The sequence below is a fragment of the Eublepharis macularius genome, chromosome 16 (genome assembly GCF_028583425.1).
Source record: "Eublepharis macularius isolate TG4126 chromosome 16, MPM_Emac_v1.0, whole genome shotgun sequence".
NCBI classification, from domain to species: Eukaryota; Metazoa; Chordata; class Lepidosauria; order Squamata; family Eublepharidae; genus Eublepharis; species Eublepharis macularius.
The window spans coordinates 2,619,749-2,638,933 of NC_072805.1; the positions used below are offsets into that span (position 1 = coordinate 2,619,749).

A 19,185-nucleotide genomic window follows, 5' to 3' on the forward strand; every position below is an offset into this window, starting at 1 on the left:
TGAAATTCTATGAATGAGGGGACATAGGTTAGAAACCGCAATGTCCTTATTCCACAAGTGGAAGTGGTGCACACTAAAAATGAAGCACCAGGGAGGTGCAAAAAGTAAACAAGGGGTTACACCGTGACTTAGGTCTTTGGAAATCTCCTAAAGAAGAGGAATGTTTAGAGTGTTTGAGTCTCAAACATTATCAATAGAACAAGGAGCAGGATCTAGGTCCTGCTATAGTCTCAGTAGAGACGCTTATCTACTTAGAGGTGCAAAATATGGTAGTCAAGGAGTAGAGTTGCCACTCAGGAAAAAAACAAAAACCTGAGACGACTGCTACAGTGCAGGAAAAGGAGCAGACCAAAACTGCCAAAGCCATCAGTAGGAGTGAAAACACAGCAGATCCACACCAGAATAATGAAAACAGTGAAGCAGGTGTGATGGGGCCAAAGAAAGGACAAGCAGTATGCACCATCAATGAACTTTGTGCTGTTAGGAGTATCTAGGAGTTGGCGCCAGTAAGAGGGGGAAACATAATTGCAATGCACTGTAATGACATGGAGCATTATTAGTAAAACAAAGGAAAGGCCACGTATGTCTAGTACTCTTGGTAAAAAATAGTAGTAGTATGACAAAGCCATTTTGCAGAAGATCAGGCGCCACCTGGAGGCACTCCCTCAAAGTCGAGCCCCCACGGATTCGGTTTCGTTTTCGCAGCCATGTCGGACGCTCCTCCCGGCAGGTCCGAGAGGAAGCGGCCGAGCCGCCTGGCCGGGCGGCTGATCTGCAAAGGTTAGCCCCCAGACTCTCAGGCAGGGAGTCTGAGTCCGGGACGCGGCGGGAAGAGCCCTCTGACAGATCGAGGCAGGGGGTAAATCGCCCGTTTGTCCCTATGGAGGCCGGCAGACGAGCGCGGCACCCAGTGTGCTGCCGGGCTATGGAAAACGACAAGGAGCAGGATTAGGCGAAAGCCTGCAAGTAAGCGAATCCCTTCTGTTACTACAAGCGCATGCGAGGAGTAGTGGGGTCTGAAGGTTAGAAGACTCGGATTTTCCCCCCCTCATAGAGTCTCGGAAGATTGGCGGTTCCCCCCCCCCTAAAATGGCAGCGAAAAAGCAGAGTCCTTCTCTTGGCAAGTCAGTTACGGCGGCCTTGCAGAGGGGCGAGACGCTTGAGGAACTGGTTAAAAGAGCGGTTATGGAAGCCATAAAACCCTTTGTTGACAAGCTGAATGAAACAGATCAAAGGGTGGGCTTAATTGAAAGCGATGTGAAAGCCATTAAAGAAGCAGCGGGGGGGGGCAGAGAAGTCTGCCCGGGAAAGTGCGTCACTTACGAGAGCAACGAACAGGGAATTAAAGTTGGTGGAAAACAAGCTGATCGGACTGCAAGTGGAGCGAACACAAACCATTTTGCGTCTCCAGAATGTTAAAGAGGAGGAAAAAGAGGATTTATGGGATCTCGCCTCGGAACTTTTAGCGACACCCGCGAGGGCAACTAAAGAAGAAGTGAAAAGTGCCATTTTGGGAGTCCGTCGGGCATCTTCAAAATATGCAACGAAGCGGCAGCTGCCTCGCGAGATTGTTATCGAGTTTTCATCTAGGAGGGTCCGGGACAGTATCCTATATAATTCATACAATGCGGAATTGGACTTTCTGGGAAATAAAGTCAAGATATTGAAGGACGTTCCATTTTTAGTGCGGAAGAAAAGATTTAAGTACAAGATGTTGGCAGCTCTTTTGAGGGAACGGGATATAAAGTACAAATGGCTACTCCCGGAAGGAGTCGGGTTTAGTTATAAAGATAAAGCTTACAAGATTAATTCGGAAGATCAGCTAAGGGATTTTGTGGATAAAAATCCAGAATTTGGACCAGACACCAAGCAAAAAGAAGAGGATCCGAAGCCTGAAGGGAGGGGGGAGGCAATGAGCGCTCCAGCGGTAGCTGCGCAGAGGGAATTGCGCCCGAGGCCCAGGGGAGGGAAAAAGATTTAATTTGAACTGTAATTTGTAATTTGTATGATCAACCACTCCGTCACTATTTTATTAAGCTATTTTTTACTATGGCAGTATGAAGGGAAAGCATTGAAATGTAGTGTTTAGTGTTTGTAGGTCACCTTCCCCTTTTTTCCACCCCTCCTTCCCTTTCTCTTTTTTTTTCCTTTCTTTCCCATTCCTTGTGCTATTGTAGTCTTTTGTAGTTACTGTCTTGTAGGTTATGTATGTATGTAGTAGTTTTGTATGTTAGACATTGAAAAATAAAAAATATTATAAAAAAAAAAAAAGTCGAGCCCCCACATTGCAGAGGCAGCAGCCCCTGAGATGTCACTAAATCTCAGAGTCACAGCATCGTGAGAGTGACCTGGGAAGAACAGAGCACTGAGAGCATGAGAATGGGGCACAAATGCTCTTGTCTAGGAAAGAAGGAAATTTGGGTATCCAATGAAGTGTGAAACTTAAACCAAAGACCACATTCTGCCAAGGTGACACGTACAAGTATGTAAGAACACAGAGCTGCAATTGTGAAAGTGAAAACACTGAACAATCTTAGTAAAACGTGAATTAAGACTGAAAAGGCAAAAGAAACTCTTTTTCAAATAGCAGGACAAAAAAGGGGAAAGGATCTGTAACCAACCATCAGCGGACCAAAAGAAAAAAACGACATTGCAGCCTCAACTGGGATACCCTAGTTGTCGTGCATTTCATAAACATCCAAGATGTTGGAATTCTGCCACTAGCAGTATGCACCCCCAACAGCAGAGAGTCTCTCTGCAGGAAGGGTAGAGAGCCAGTTTGGTGTAGTGGTTAAGAGCGGCAGGACTCTAATCTGGAGAACCGGGTTTGATTCCTCACCCTCCCAATTTTGTCCACATCCTTTTTGAAGGGAGGCCTCTAGAACTGCACACAGTACTGCAGGTGTGGCCTGACCAAGGCAGTATAGAGAGGGACTATGCCCTCCTGCAATTTCGATGCAATGGCCCTTTTGATACAACCCAAGACTGAGTTTGCCTTTTCTGCCACCGCATCACACTGACTGCTCATATTGAGTTTACAGTCTACTCTTACTCCAAGATCTCTTTCGCATACACTACTAGCCAGAAGTGTATCCCATATCCTGCATTTGTGCTTCCCATTTTTGTGGCCCAGATGTACTACTGTGCACTTATCTATGTTGAACTGCATCCTGTTCACAACCGCCCACTTCTCCAGAGTGTTCAGGTCTTGTTGAATTTTAACTCTATCTTCTCGGGTGTTTGTCACTCCTCTCAGTTTGGTATCAGATTTCATTCTGTAAGTTAAGCTATATATTCATTTCAAATCATCTAGGTTGAAGTTATTTAAAAACTTTAACTTACCCCATGCTTCTGAATGGCAACATTTGTAAGATGCACAAACATGTTGTCTAGTTCACTTGTGCTTGGTGTATATTTGACTGTGCAAAACCGACAAAACCCAAGTTTATACCTTGAACACAAGAAAAGGGAAATTAATTTTAATTTAAAACAGGTATGAAAAAGATTCTTTTTATGTACAATAAATGATTTGTGCCTTAGATCAGTTAATCATGGAGCCAAAAAGGAAGATGAACTCAGATTCAACCCAATATCCTAGATGTGTCCTTGACACAGTCGGTGCATTCTCTAACTGATCCTGGACAGTGACCCAGATTAGGATCTTTACTTCCAGTTTTTGTAACAGGGAACATCAGAATCAAACTTGGGCTCAATGGCACCTCAGGGGACAAGGGCACCTATCACATGGTGTTCCAAAGTTTGCCCTTCCTTATCATCGGCTGCTGTGAGCCCTTTACTTACTCTCTTTTACATACAGTTACAAGGCTCCCTCTACTGAATGAGCCTTGAATTGAATTAGGCTCCTCCTCACCAGAGGCACATCACAGCCACCTGGGCTCTGAGAAGGAGCAGGAAAGGGACCTGCAGCTAGAAGAGCACTCTTGGAACATACGTGGAAGGAGATGATGTCGACAGAAGGCCCCTTTCCTGTCTCCTACATGGAGTGTGCCATGTTTGTTTTCCTCCCAGAAGGGAAGACAGACTTCATTTGTCAGAAGTGTAAGCTGGTCAGGCATTTGGAGGAGAAGATTCAGAGCCTGGAGGAGAGGATCAGCACCCTTCAGGAAATCAAGGAAGGGGAGGATTTCATTGAGAAGAGCCCCCCGGGGCTCTGCACAAGCATCAAGAAATAAGTCCAAGAGAAGAAGGAAGAGTCGATCTCCCTTCTGAGCCTCCTCTCAGTTCTGCAATACAAACCAGAAGACGTGGACTAAGGCGACGCTCTGGTCCACTGGAGCTCAAGAATCGTTTTGAGGTCATTGAGATGTTGACGGAGATGAGAGTACAAGAAGAACCATAAAGACCTGGAGGAGGGAGTGAAGAAGGCATGGGGCCACACAGAAGTGGAAGAAAACGGAAAGTGGTGGTAATTGGAGACTCTTTGCTCAGGGGTATGGAACGTCATGTGTCCAGGCCAGGTCCCCGACTCCGAAAGATATGCTGCTTGCCAAGAGGCAGAATTCAGGAAATTACAGACCAACTGCCGAAACTGATCAGTCTGACTGATCAGTACCCCTTTGAGCTGATCATGTGGGAATGAATGACATAGCTGCGAATACCATCACAAGAATTAAAGAGGCCTATGAAGCTCTTGGAAAACAGTTGAAGACAGTGAGGGCACAAGTGGTATTCTCTTCTATCCTTCCCGTCAAAGGAAAAGGAATTGGAAGGGAGCAGACCATACTCGAGGTGAATCGTTGGCTGAGGTGGTGGTGCCGGCAGGAGCGCTTTGGGTTTGGGGATCACGGGATAAGTTTTCTCAGAGAAGGCCTTCTAGCACATGATGGGCTTCACCTCTCAAGGTCAGGGAAGAAAATGTCTGGAAAGAACCTGGAGAGCTTCATCAGGAGAGATTTAAACTGATGCCGCAAGGGGAAGGGGACAATCAACATGGGGATTTCAATGAAGAAGTGATAACAGTGGGGGCCCACCTGAGTAGGACAGATCAAACAAAGGTACAAGGCTACAAGTGCCTATATACCGATGCCCAAAGTATGGGTAATAAGAAGGAAGAGCTTGAGCTTCTCTTGCAAAAAGAGGGCTACGATATAGTAGGAATTATTGAGACTTAGTGGGATGATTCCCATGACTGGGATATGGTAGTGGATGGGTACGAGTTGTTCAAGAAAAAACGTGAAGGGTAGAAGAGGAGGCGGAGTAGTATTGTATGTGAGGAGAAGGCTTGATTATCAGCAAGTTCTGGAGAATGTGATTGACAGCCCAGTGGAAAGTATATGGGTGGAAATAAGGAGAGGAAGGACGAAGGGTATTGTTGTAGGAGTCTGCTACAGACAGCCTGACCAGGGAGAGAAAATGGATGCTGCCCTCCTTGAACAGATTGGTAGAGTATCCAGACATCAGAACCTTATAATTATGGGTGACTTCAACTTCCTCGATGTGTGGTGGGAGACAAGCTCAGCAAAGCGTCATGAATCATGCAACTTCCTGACCTGCCTGGCTGATAACTTCCTTTTTCAAATGGCGGAGGAAGCTACAAGGGGCTCGGCCATACTAGACTTAATATTAACCAACAGGGAACAATTGGTAGATGGGGTGAAGGTGGTGGGGACCTTAGGGGGAAGTGACCATGTCCTCCTTGAATTCCAGTTGCTGTGAGGTGCCAAGGAAATTCGTAGCCAGACTTGTAGGTTAGATTTTCATAGAATCGACTTCAATGAACTCAGAGGCTTGATGAGAGTCATTCCGTGGGGGAGTGTGCTGGAAGGGAAAGGAGCGACTGAAGGGTGGGCTCTTCTCAAACATGAGCTTTTGCAAGCTCAAGCCCTCACTATCCCAGCAAGACAGAAACATGTTAAGGGCTCCAAGAAACCGATGTGGATGAAAAGAGAGCTCAAGAATAAGCTAAGGGAGAAAAAAGAAATGTTCAGGATATGGAGAGAAGGACAGACCTCTAAAGAGGAATATATGAGGGTTACTAGGTACTGCAGATCAGCCATCAGAGACGCCAAAGCTCAGTGTGAGCTGGGTCTGGCCAGGCGGGCTCGCTATAGTAAGAAAAACTTCTACAGATATGTGAGAAGCAAACACAAGGTAAAAGAGGCAATTGGACCACTGTTGGAAGTAGAAGGAGTTTTTCCCGGTCAGAGTAGTTGAAAGGTGGCATCAGCTGCCTAGGGAGGTGGTGAGCTCCCCTTCACTGGCAGTTTTCAAGAAGAGGCTGGATGAATATAGGCCAGGGATGCTTTAGGCTCATCCTGCACTGGGCAGGGGGTTGGACTAGAAGGTCTGTATGGCCCCTTCCAACTCTGTGATTCTGTGAAAGAGTGCTGACCCTTTTGTTTGAGTCTGCAGTCCCTTCCCTAGGTTTGGATCCTACTGGTCCTACTCCACCTAGGAAGTAGCTCTACCTGATATTGATCTCTGCTTTCCGGTCCTTTTAGTCTTCAGTCCTGGAGCCTTTCCCTTCCTTGAGAGCTGCCTCTGCTCCTCCCTCAAATGAGCCACCTGCAAGAAGTCTTCCCTTGGCGGTCTCCTTTCCTTGCAGTCCTTCCTCCGTTCTCCCAGCTACACCCGTCTTCTTATCAGGTCCAGTCTGGGGAAGGGGAAGCTGCCCCACCAGCTGCAACCCCACCCCAGCTGCCCCACTCAGCTGGCTGGTGGTGACGCAGACTCAACACACAGCTCTCCTCCCTCACACCGGTTTTCACTGAAGGGAAGCAGACACCACATACTACCCCTGTCTGAATACATAACTATTTAAGTTATTTATAAATAGTCCAGTTAAAAAGCAGGGTACCCAATATTTCAGGTGACGCCAAATTCTTCAAAAGCAAGGTTTTGCAAATACACCCAGCTGTAGAAAGAAGTCAGCAGAATACTGCAATGTGAGGATATCTTTAACTATTGGGCCACAAAGGTTTTCCCCAAGGGAAAAATAAACTTTTGGTAAGTACATAAACACTTCATCCTTGTTTAGTTTTGTTAAAGATCTGGCCTGTCTTTAGCATTTGAACAAGAGCACATCTGAATACTATTGTTTTTAGCATTATCAGTACATACGTCAACTGTTAACAGAATTGTGCTTCCCTCTTATCAATATGCCATGTAGAATCTAGACAAGTTCAAAGGTACACATGAATGAAGAGTACTCTTCACCCACTTTTATACCCAGAGTAATACAGAGAGGCCTTATGAGAAACCAAATAAAAAATGCCAACTTACATGTAACACCTCAGAGGACGATAAGTAGATACTAATACATACAAACGCAGATCAAATTTCTTTCCTCCAATCAGTAGTGGATTATTGATATACAGAGAAATCACATATGCTTCTTTGGAGGACTGGGATATAAACCTAGGGAAACGATATTTTAGTTTCTGGCATGCATTAGTTGTTATAGGGTATTTTTTTCTCCTTCTAAACACAGCTATAGAAATGAAGTAGGTAATGGTAAAGGTAGTCCCCTGTTCAAGCACCAAGTCATTACTGACCCATAGGGGGACGTCGCATCACAACGTTCTTTTGGCAGACTTTTTTGTTATGGGGTGGTTTGCCATTGCCTTCCCCAGTCATCTACACTTTACCCCCAGGAAACTGGGTACTCATTTTACCAAACTCGGAAGGATTGAAGGCTAAGTCAACCTTGGGCCGGCTACTTGAACCTGGCTTCCGCCAGGATTGAACTCAGGTTGTGAGCAGAGCTTGGACTGCAGTACTGCAGCTTACCACTCTGTACCACGGGGCTCTTGAATAGAAATGAAGACAAACACAAATTACATTTTGGTGCTAGTATGCAGACCAAATGAACAGAACCGCTTAAGACTTTATGAGAAAGCACTTTTCAGGATTAGAAGCAAAAATGGAAGATTTAAATGCACTTACCGTGAAGCTTCCTTTCTCTGTGGTCTGGGAGTGGGTCAGTCTTGACTGATGGGAAGTAGCTCCTCCTCTGTTTCAGGGTCGGTCGAATCAGACGATCCCTTAGGGGAGGGCTCTTCCCTGGCGCGCCATTTGTTTTCTAAGCCCTATAACTCTGCTGCCTTCAAATCATTTTTCCACGATTCTTCTTCCATCTGCAAACAGAACTTCAACACTAACATAACATTTAACCATTAAACAATAACTCATAACCACTAACTTGGGTGGGTTAGACTGACCCACTCCCAGACCACAGAGAAAGGAAGCTTCACGGTAAGTGCATTTAAATCTTCTATTCTCCTGTGGACTGGGAGTGGGTCAGTCTTGACTTATGGGATATACATCTAGCAGTACCCCATAGGGCGGGTCCAATTAGTTCACAGAGTGTGCTGCAGCACCCTCCTTCCAAACGCCGCCTCAGCCGATGCTATTTTGTCTACCTTGTAGTGTTTAGTGAAAGTATGCATGGACTTCCATGTGGCCGCCTTACAGATCTTATCTAGGGATGGGAAAGCCCTGCACGCTGCCGATGTAGCTGCCCCTCTCAAAGAGTGAGCCGTAATACCTCCTGGGGGCATCAACTGCCTAGCCTTATATGCTACTACAATGCAATCTCTGATCCACCTACTCAAAGTGGCGGCCGTCACCCTGTCCCCCAATGAACACTTCCGAAAGGAGATGAACAAATTTTCCACCTTGCGAATAGGCTTAGCTCTATCTATGTAGTAGCTTAGAGCCTGTCGAACATCTAGCTTATGCCATTCCCTTTCTTTGTCATGTTTGGGGTTACTACAGAAAGACGGTAGTACAATATCCTCTCCCCTATGGAAAGCCGAATTCACCTTCGGGATGAAGGCTGGGTCAGGTCTGAGTACTACTCTATCATTATGGAAAACGCACAACTCTGGATTTATTGGCAACGCCCCTATTTCTGAAACCCTTCTAGCTGAAGTAATCCCCACTAGGAACAGGGTTTTGAGTGTTAGTTCCTCGAGTGGACAAGTTGCCATAGGTTCGAACGGGTCACCGGTAAGTGGCCTTAGTACCACATTCAAGTTCCACGTGGGGAACCTATGGACCTGAGGGGGATTGATGAGCATGGTTCCCCTCAGAAATCTCCTGATGTGTGGGTGTCTGGTAAGCGATATTCCCTCATTAGACCCCCTGATAGCAGATATGGCTGCCGTTTGTCTCTTTAACGTACTTGTGCTAAGTCCCTTATCCAATCCCTCATGGAGGAATAGAAGGATTTCCTTCACTGAAGCGAGTAAAGGATCAGTGTCTCTCTTTCTACACGAGTTGTGGAAAGTTTGCCACGTTTTACTATAACTCTTATTCGTAGACCCCTTCCTCGAGGCTAACACAGTAGCTATCACTCTGTCCGTGTATCCTAATCTTGATAGTTGCTCACGCTCAATCTCCAGGCTGTTAATTTCAGGGATGCCGGATCTGGGTGCAATATCTCTCCTTGTGACAGGAGGTTCACTTGCTGTGGCAGACTCCATGGATCCGATCTCGAGAGCCATCTCAGTTCCTGGAACCAGGACCTCCTCGGCCAGAATGGAGCAATTAAAATAACTTCCGCTCGCTGTTGTATAATCTTTTGCAGTACTCTGTCCAGGATCCTTACTGGGGGAAACGCGTAGAGCAGAGCGCGGGGCCAGTCTTCGTTTAGAGCGTCCATGCCAATCGCTCCTTGTTCCTTCTGTCTGGTGAAGAACTTCGGCAGTTGTGTGTTCCTTGCTGTGGTGAACAAGTCTACTTCTGGTTTCCCAAATTTCTGACACACCTGCAGAAAAATCTTACGGTTCAGCTTCCACTCCGCCTGGTCCACTCTGTTTCTGCTCAGCCAGTCCGCAACCGTGTTCTGCACGCCGGCTACATGTATCGCCTTGACTGATCTGACGTTCTGCTCTGCCCATAGCATGATCTCCCTTGCCTCCTGGTTCAGCTTTTTGTATCTGTTTCCACCCTGTCTATTCACGTATGCTTTTGCGGTCATGTTGTCTGTTTGTATTAACACGTGATGACTGGACAGCACATCTTGGAGTTCCACTAAGCCCTTCTTGATGGCCCTCAGTTCCAACCAGTTTGTGCTGTTTTCCTTTTCCTGTGGTAGCCATACGCCTTGGGCCATGACGCCCTTTACATGCGCTCCCCATCCTGTTTGACTCGCATCTGTAGTCATCACTATCCTTACCGGTTCCCTGAGGGGGAACCTCTTTGAATCTGTCCAGCATCAGCCACCAGTTCAGTTCCTCCTTCAGAGACTCTGGGATCTGTACACGTCTGTGTCCCTTGTTCGCTATGATCCGTTGAAAGGGTCGCAACAGACTCTGTAAAGGGCGGGTGTGGAACCTGGACCACGTTAGGTTGTCCTGGCAGGATACCATCATCCCCAGTGCCTTGGCTAGTAGCATGACTTCCACTTCTGTGTTTTTTTTTTAAATCGCTCTTATCAGAGACACGATCTTCCATTGTCTCTCTTCCGAGACAAAAGTCCTGTCCCTGATCGTATCTATCGTCACTCCTAAGTGATTTATTCTCTGTGTAGGTACCAAGCTGCTTTTCTCCCTGTTGATCACGAACCCATGACTCTCCAGGCAGTGAATAGTCATTTGGATTGCCGTCATCCCCTCCCCTGAGGTGGGGGCTTTTATCAGGATGTCGTCGAGGTACAGAAAAAGAGCAATTCCCTGCAATCTGAGAGAGGCTATCAGAGTGACTGGCACCTTTGTGAAAACTCTGGGAGATGACTTGAGCCCGAAGGGCAGTGCCTTGTACTGAAAGTGTTCCCCATTGTATGCGAAGCGGAGGAACCTCCTGTGTGTTTCCCTGATCGGGATATGTAGATCGGCCTCTGAGAGATCTATGGAGGCTAGAAAGTCCCCTTTCTGTATCGCCCCCGTGATTGACCTCAGTGCCTCCATCTTGAATTTGCATGAAGTGATGAACTGATTTAGCCAGCGCAGATCCAAGATTGCTCTGATGCCCCCATTTTTCTTCGATATAATGAAGAATACTGAGTACACGCCTTTGTTCCAGTAAGGTGTCAGTACTGGCTCTAAGGCCCTTATAGCCAGAAGGAGTTGAATCGCCTTGGTGATCTGTAGATGTTTTGAGTTTATGGAGTTCTTTTGTATGTGAACAACACGGTTTGGGGGTCTGTTCTGAAATTCCAGTAAGTAGCCCCTGAATACCGTCTCCAAGGCCCACTTGTCTGTAATTGTTGCACGCCACTGGTTCGAGAATTCTTGTAGCCGACCCCCGATTAATATGATTGAGGATCGGCCATAGTCATGCTTGATGAGTCTTCTTCTGTCCCTTGGGCTGTTGACCAGTTTTACGAAAGGTAAAGGAGCTGTTGTCATTCCTGGGTCTGCTTTGCCATCTGTTCTTGTAAGGTCTCAATGTGCTCTGTCTGAAGGAACGCTTGGAGTCACGAAAGGAATGTCGATCCTTAGCTTTAAAGTCCCTTTTCTTAGATAGAAGCACCTTTTCTGCATTCTCCACCAGATATCTGTCTAGGGCTTCTTCAAACAGTTTGGCTCCGGTGAATGGGATCGCAGCCACCTTGCTCTGTGCTGGGGGGTCCACATCCCAGTTTCTTAGCCAGGTGTTTCTTCTTGCCGCTACATTAAAGCCCATCGCCCTCGAGGACATTTGGAAGGCATCGAGCGTCGCGTCAGCGGCAAAGGCCACCGCTAGGGCTATTTTCTTGACCTCGCTCTTCACTTCCTTTGGCACCTCTCTGCCCGCTGCCATCAGGTTTGATGCCCAGGTGAAAGCTGCCCTAGGAAACAGAGAACCAGTAGCCGAGGCCCTGAGGGAGGCTGCCGACGCCTCAAAATTTCTTCTCAATGATTGTTCTATCTTTTTATCTGATGGATCTTTGGGCATTCCTTCTGAGTCTACTGGAAGCACTGATGTGGTAGCCAGGCTAGTAACTGGATCGTCTACTACTGGCAGTCTGATCTTCTTAGTAGCTTCTGGAGCTAAGGAATAAAATTTGCTAAACACGGACTGGTACACTTTAGGTTTAGCTGGGTTTTCCCATTCTGCTTTTAGAATGCTGTAAAAATTAGCAGGTAGGGGGACTCCAGATTGAGAATTCCCCACCTTAGGGAGAGCTTTCTCTAGTCCCTGGGGAAAGGCCAGGTCAGGATCCTCTTTCCCTGTGTTTGTCTGAGCAATTTCCAATGTTCTCAGAACCTTGGGAAGCAATTTGGCATAGATTTCCTGTGGGAAAAGTCTGGTTTGGATAACACCTGTAGTCTTCTCTTGTTCATCAGAGAGTTCCCATTCCTCACTTCCAGAATGTTGTTCTGAGATCTCTGAATCAGACTGTGGTTGTTCAGATAGACTAGAGTCTTCGTCAAAGTAATCCACTCTATGTCTGCGTCGCTTGGCTCTGGGGGGAGTAGCAGGACGGTGGGCTCTAGATTTCTTACTAGGCCCAGGCCTAGGTTCTCCCTTTTTCTCTGTTGTTTGATTCTTACGTGTGTTCCTGGTTTCCTTCAGGACCTTGTCAAGTTCCATTCTGATCCAGGCCAAAAGGTTGTCCTTTGCCTCTGGTCCTGCAAGATCTAGCTGGCTACCCCCCTGGCCCCTTTCACAGTGGTCCTGATGGGACTGATTAGAGGCAGGAGAACTGGAAAGGTCTAGGTCTTCAACCATTTGTGACATAGATGTATGCCCCTCCATTCCCTCTTTGGCCACCATTCCTGCCAAGTGCTTTCCCGCCTAAAAGAAGAAGGGGGGAAGGGGGAAGGGAGAAAGAGAGAGAGAAAGAGAGGGGGGAGGGAGAACAGAGACAATGCAGGGGTCTAATCAGGACTAATAACTACGCCCTTCCGAATGGCCAAGACCTCCCCTGCCTGTCGTTACATGCGAGTAAACCCCCTCCTCACCCAGGGCCCCAAGGGGCCGCTTACCGGGCTTCTGTAGGGCTTGATATTCTCCCTGCCACCGCTGCTGCAGGTGTGCTTCGGCAGCGCTCTCTCTCTCTGTGTGGCCGCGTTGTTCTCCCCGCCGTTTGCCGCTTGGATCTCTCTCCTGGTCGCGGCCACTTGCCGCGTAGTAAAGCAAATGGCGTCCTCTGTGTGCCCGGAGCACACTTTGCCGCTGCCGCGTCTCCACGCTTGCCTCGCTGCCCCCGTTCGCCTCCCTCACCACAGAGCGTTGTCGGCATTTACCTCATGCCAACAGTAGCCTTCCTGTTGTGGCCAATGGGTGAGGTGGAGGGGGGGGTTGGGGTGGAGGGACAAGCCCTTCCTTTTCCCTGAGACCTTCCGTGTCTCAATTGCCGGTTCTTCTTCTTTTCTTTCTTTCTGTGGTTTTTTTTCGGGGGGGATTGTTGCTCAGAGGAGAAAGACGATTTGACTCCCTGCTAGAGCAGAGCCAGTAAAAAACTGGCGCGCCAGGGAAGAGCCCTCCCCTAAGGGATCGTCTGATTCGACCGACCCGGAAACAGAGGAGGAGCTACTTCCCATCAGTCAAGACTGACCCACTTCCAGTCCACAGGAGAATGATCAATATGCATCTAAGATACTATAATGAAAAGTTGTAAGTTTCATGAATACAGAGATACATTTTAACCATGATTTCTTTTTGCCTGCACCTGTTAAAAACCAGATTATGATCTTTTCTCCCTTATAATGGCCATCTGATGCTCGCCATAGGGAAGAAAATTTTCCTTGACGAATAATACGACTAGGAACCTATGCAATTAAGATAATTAGCGTCAAAACAAATAATAAATAAAATGTAGTATTATTCTTAATACTAAATTCTTTTTAATCTTACACAACAATAGGTGCCTGTAACATGCAATGGTTACAAATGGCTTTCAAGGGAAGATTTAAAAAATCGCTTCTTTAATGGATGTGACCAAGTCACACAAACATGCCAGACCATAAAATGATGCCAAAGAGAGAGAAATTATTCCTTTTTTACAGAAACTTACGAAGATGTTTTGCTGTCTCGAGACCACTTTTTAATTTGTGACAGTTTATTGATAAGGAATATCCCTTTCCCTTGAGCTTTTCCACAGGGTTTCATAATCCAGGTACTGGATGGGTTTTTACGGAATTCTTCGACAAATAGATTGTAATCCGCTGGGAGCATAAAGGTGACAGGCACAAAGTCTGAAAGGACAGCATAAAATTGTTGAATATGTCAACATGTTTAAAAGGTCCCCTCCTTGACTTTCCATTTCTACCTAGTTACAACAAAGACAGCGTGCCCCCCCGCCCTCCAGGTCAGTGTTCCGCTTCAACACGGGAGCAAAGAGAACTTTGTGCGTAACTCAGTAAAAATAAGGTGGAGGAAGAACCTTTTTATTCACTGTTGTATCTTGCATTAAATTCTAGTCGTTCCTGTATGGCAACTGAGAAGCGGCAGAGTTGTGACTCAGGAGACACAGGCTGCTTTCAGTTTCTTACAATGCATCCAAGTGTTCCTTTTCTTTACACATTTTAAATCGATTGGATCTCGTATATAGTTTACTTTGTAAATAAATATTGCATTCTCACAACACAGAACTTAGGTAGACTCAGCCCTTCTTACTGAGTCACCTGGTGGATTACAGGATAAAGCTATGCAACCAGAAAGCATAAACCAACAATGAACAATACAACAGACTAGGAATTACAGAATTAGAGAACAACGCGAACAACATATCTAATGCAGAGGAGTTAGCCATGTTAGTCCGTGGTAGCAAAATCAAAAAGAGTACAGTAGCACCTTTAAGACTAACCAATTTTATTGTAGCATAAGCTTTCGAGAATCAAGTTCTCTTCGTCAGATGCATAGTACAGAAACTGGTCAAATATAGAAGAGGAGGGGGGAGGAGAGAGAAGATGCAGTTAGGGGGGGAGAGAGAGGGATGCAACCAAAACATTCCTTTGCTAGTAAATGTAAACATCTCCTCTTGGTATGGAGATTAATTAACATATCTAAGGCAAGGTATATTACCCAACAATATAGAATGTGGGTCACAAAGTGTAAGATGATACACAAGTGATAGATTGTGGCAGAGCACGCTCCTGTTCCATTATAGATGTGCCCTCCCGGACTGTCCCATTCTACTACAGTTCTGTTTTTTAAAATGCACCATTGAACATTACTGTTTTTCATATTCTGCAGAATGATGACAGTATGGGAGCCTTCCTCACCTCCCCAAGTGAGCTGTTCCACAAGTTGGGAGCTACCCCGCCCCCGCCCCCCGAGAAAACTGCTGATCTCATCCATTTGCATAACAGCACTTTTAAAAGACTTTGCTTAGCTGAGCGAAGACTGTTGCAGTCTTACATGTGCGTGCATCCAAGGCTATAAATGATCCTAAAAGCAACACTGCACATAGATTCATCCCATGGAGGGCAGTAAACAATAGTCCAAGCTTTGCCTATGCTAAATGCAACTGCTGTGGACATGGAGAGCATCAGTAGGAACATGGAAGCTATCCAGAAATGAAGCAGGGATACTGTAAGCTGTAAAGATCACATTTTCAAAAAGTGCTTGTTTTTAAACTGCCTCTAAACAACGCTGCTTTCTTCTTGAACACTGAGAAAGTATTGTTAAGTGGTTGTGCATTGTGAAAACTGCCCAGAGAAACTGAAAAGGACCATGACACCCTGCAATGTAGACGACGTGCCCTGGAGAGGGCAAACAGAGAGCTTAAAACAGACTGTAACATTCCGGCCCCCCTCCCCGAGCAAAGCCTAAGCAAGGGGGTTGTTGCCATTCCTCTGACTAGGCCTGGAAGCTAGAGGAACCCCTTGTCTCCCCCTTAACAAGCAGTGTTAAAGCAGTGCAACCAGAAAGCGTAAGCCAACAATGAACTATGCAATAGAACCAGGAATTACAGAATTAGAGAAGAATGTGAACAACATATCTAAAGCAAGGTGGGACCCTAGGCCAATTATAGCTTTCTGACCAGGGTTAACCAATAGGAAGGTCAGCTTCTGGTAACTTTCACAGTAGTGCTCATCCCCCTTCCCAGCACTGCAATTAATTAATGCCCCTGTTTTGGCAGATCGGCTGATAGCTGGAAGAGAACAGCTCTGTCCAGGTGCACAGGGCTGGTAGGACTGAGAGCCAAGCTACAAGTGACGAATGACGCTTGAACGGCAAGTGAACAGACTCACGCGTATTCCTCCCTGTTCACTTGCGCTCCACTTGCGCTCCACTTGATCACATAGTGATCACGTAGTGATCAAGTGGATAGTGATAGTAAGTTAGGCAACGTTTACACAGTTCTGCACATGTTAAGATTCAATGAAAAGGTTTTATTTTTTAATACAGAAACATTAAACAGCAAACATTCAAAACAGGACTGTGGGTGTTTCCTTCCCTTTAATAACAGCCCTCCCTCATTTTGAAGTTTCTCTACTGTGGGGACCTATTTTAAAATAGCTGCAGTTATCATTTCCCTCAATGACGGACACAGTGGCATATCTCATGTGGCTCTGAGCATGGCTTCTGAACATGTGTTGGAGTACTTGCTACTAGAGCTTAATCTTGAGAACGCTCAACCTTGAAATTCTTGACCCCTAAACACTACCACTTCCCTCTACAGCAGCTGCCTGGCGCCTCTGAGATGGAGCTGTACTTGGCTGCAGTGCATGTCAGGCAGCACTGGAAGTCTGATTGTCATCGTGGGCACTCCATCGCTGAGAATTTTGAAGCAGTAGTTCATTGAGTGTACTGAACTGCACTCTGAATAACTGCTACATGCTATGTCATTACCTCCCTAATCATTTCCATGTCCTGCCTAGATATCTGTGCCATCCCTCGATGGCAGATGTGCTCTGCTGTCATCCACTCAATGTGCCTCTGATTTTTCTCTCGTATTGTCTGCAGGTGTCTGGTTAGCCTCTGAGTCCTCACGTGCACAATGATCGATAATATGCTCAGCAACATCATGCAGAAGAGCAATGTGACGCTTCCTGTTCCTGGCATCCATCACCCTGGTAGCTAGTGAAAGTCCTGCTGCCGACAGGTTGTCCCTTGAAGCTGGAGGTGCAGAGCTGCTATCTGCTGGAAAGACAGAAAGGCTTTAGAAAGTGTCTCCCACAGACTCAGCCCTTCATTAAAATTTCACTAGTCACACTTCTGTGAAACTTTTAGGTAGTTAGCTGTGCAGGTCTGCAGTTGAACTGTGGCATTCAATTCATGTTTGAAATAGGAGAACTGCTGATTTTTCTTGGCGTAAACTTTCTATAGCCAAAGCTCCATTCTTCAGATATTGGGTGTGCGTTCTGTAAGTGACGGTGGAAGATGGTGGAAAGCCTTTTTCACAGAAAACAAAAAGAGTCCAGTAGCACCTTTAAGATTAACCAGTTTTATTGTAGCATAAGCTACATGCATCTGACAAAGAGAACTTGATTCTCAAAAGCTTATGCTACAATAAAATTGGTTAATCTTAAAGGTGCTACTGGACTCTTTTTTATTTTGCTACCACAGACTAACATGACTAACTCCTCTGCATCTTTCACAGAAAACAACTCCAGTGTCTCTTTATTAATCCAATTTTGACCAACTAGTAGTTCAACACAATCAGGGTTTCAATCGTCTGTGAAGCCATACGTATGTAACCATTTTTTACCATTGCAATGTGACCTCATTTGTGTGCTCTGCAGGAATCCACACCCTCGGGTTCTCTGACTGAAAGAGACTCTCCATGCCATCTGGAACGCCCCATTAACAGCACCATCGCCCACTGATTTCATGTACTAGATGATGTGCTTGCGATAATCTGCAAGTTTGGTATGTTGATGGGCTGTCCACAAGCCACAGCCCCAATCCTCTGCTGTGCAAAACTGCCTCCCTCTTTCTGCAATATGCCTGGTTAGAGACAGACCCTTTCCTTGTGCACACAGTTCAAGATCGTATGTGAACACAACTGTAAGTGAGACATTAATAGGATTCTACTTCAAACATCCCATAGATAAAATTTCACTTACTGTGAGAATTTCCCTGAGCATTTCCAGGTTTGCGCATCTGCCCATCCTCTAACACATCTGTGGTCCTTGCTTCAGGTTCTCCATCTGTTGAGTAAGACTGCATGGAAAGAAGACATTGAGGAAAAACTGACAGTAAGGTAGGGTTAACTTACAACAGCAGTTTGGATCTGGAAATCAATATTGTCACTTTGTGTAGGATGACATTTTAAAAATCAAAAGCTGTGTTTCTCACGGCTACATTATTCCAAGAGCTCACACTGCTGTCTTTATTGCAACATTAACCACACAATTAGGATTGGACATCAAAAGACAGGAAGAAAACATTTTTGTGAAAGGTGGTGAGGGTGGTAAGCTGAGACACACAATGTAACAGTGAGAAAACTTCACTTTTGGTGTAATACTAGATTTCATTCCTGTTTTAATAGACCGCATTATGGAAAATCATGTCTTAAAGTATGTGTTTCGTAAGGCATCGGCAGTAGCATCTGTGGACATTTTTAAAGATGAGAACAGAGCATTCTCTGTCAATTTACTAACCTTTCTAAGTATCTTTACAACATTGGTCATCTATAGAAATAACAACTGAATATACACTAACCAATAACTTAACCTTTATCAACTTCTCCTGCTGAGTTTTCCCTCCTCAAAACCAAGGCCAGGCATGCTGTCGGGGTGCTGATTCGTTCTTCTGTAAAGGCACCTAAAAATCAACCTGAACCTATAAATCATCGAATAGGAAACACATGCCACATTCACAGCATAAAGTAGCCTGGAAATCGCTAGCAAAGAGCACTTTACACGTACATTTCTTACCTCTATAAATAGGCATTGCCTGTTAAATCTCAACTCACCTTGACCGGGAGGAGGAGGAGGAGACAGGTCTTGTACATTGATGGTTGTGAGGTGTTGTTTGAGAAAAGTTCCTTTGATCCTTCGGTCACCTCCAATTGCTGTCTTGGTGAGACTAGGATTGTTCAGAAAGGCAGGCTGCTTGCAACTTGTCATGGCTTAATACTGGCACCGCCCCCAGCATATGATGAAGTTGGATGAAAAGGGCATTGCTGCTGGAGAGCTGTGAGACGTGCTGCTATGAGCCACAACCCATTCATATTCCTGATGGGGGGATTTTATCTTTGTACAGCACTCTGCTGTCATCCTCCCATGTCTCCTTGCATTCATCTGTTCTGCAATCCTCAAGAAGACGTCTGTTACGGACAGCACTTTTTCTTTCCCCCCATAGCTCAATTAAGTAGAGAGTTTCCTTTTCTCATCAAGAGAC

General features: G+C 45.8%; 1 protein-coding gene across 2 annotated transcripts in view; it reads right to left on the reverse strand.

Annotated features, from left to right (window-relative positions):
• Positions 1–19,185, reverse strand: part of TTLL1 (TTL family tubulin polyglutamylase complex subunit L1) — a 49,925-nt gene that overhangs the window by 15,461 nt on the left and 15,279 nt on the right. For both annotated transcript variants that reach the window (XM_055000316.1, XM_055000315.1), the window contains exons 4-6: positions 13,907–14,087; positions 7,243–7,377; positions 3,343–3,451 (exon numbers count right to left, since the gene is read on the reverse strand). In XM_055000316.1, coding sequence (XP_054856291.1) covers positions 3,343–3,451; positions 7,243–7,377; positions 13,907–14,087 — 425 coding nt within the window. The remainder of the gene's footprint in view (positions 1–3,342; positions 3,452–7,242; positions 7,378–13,906; positions 14,088–19,185) is intronic.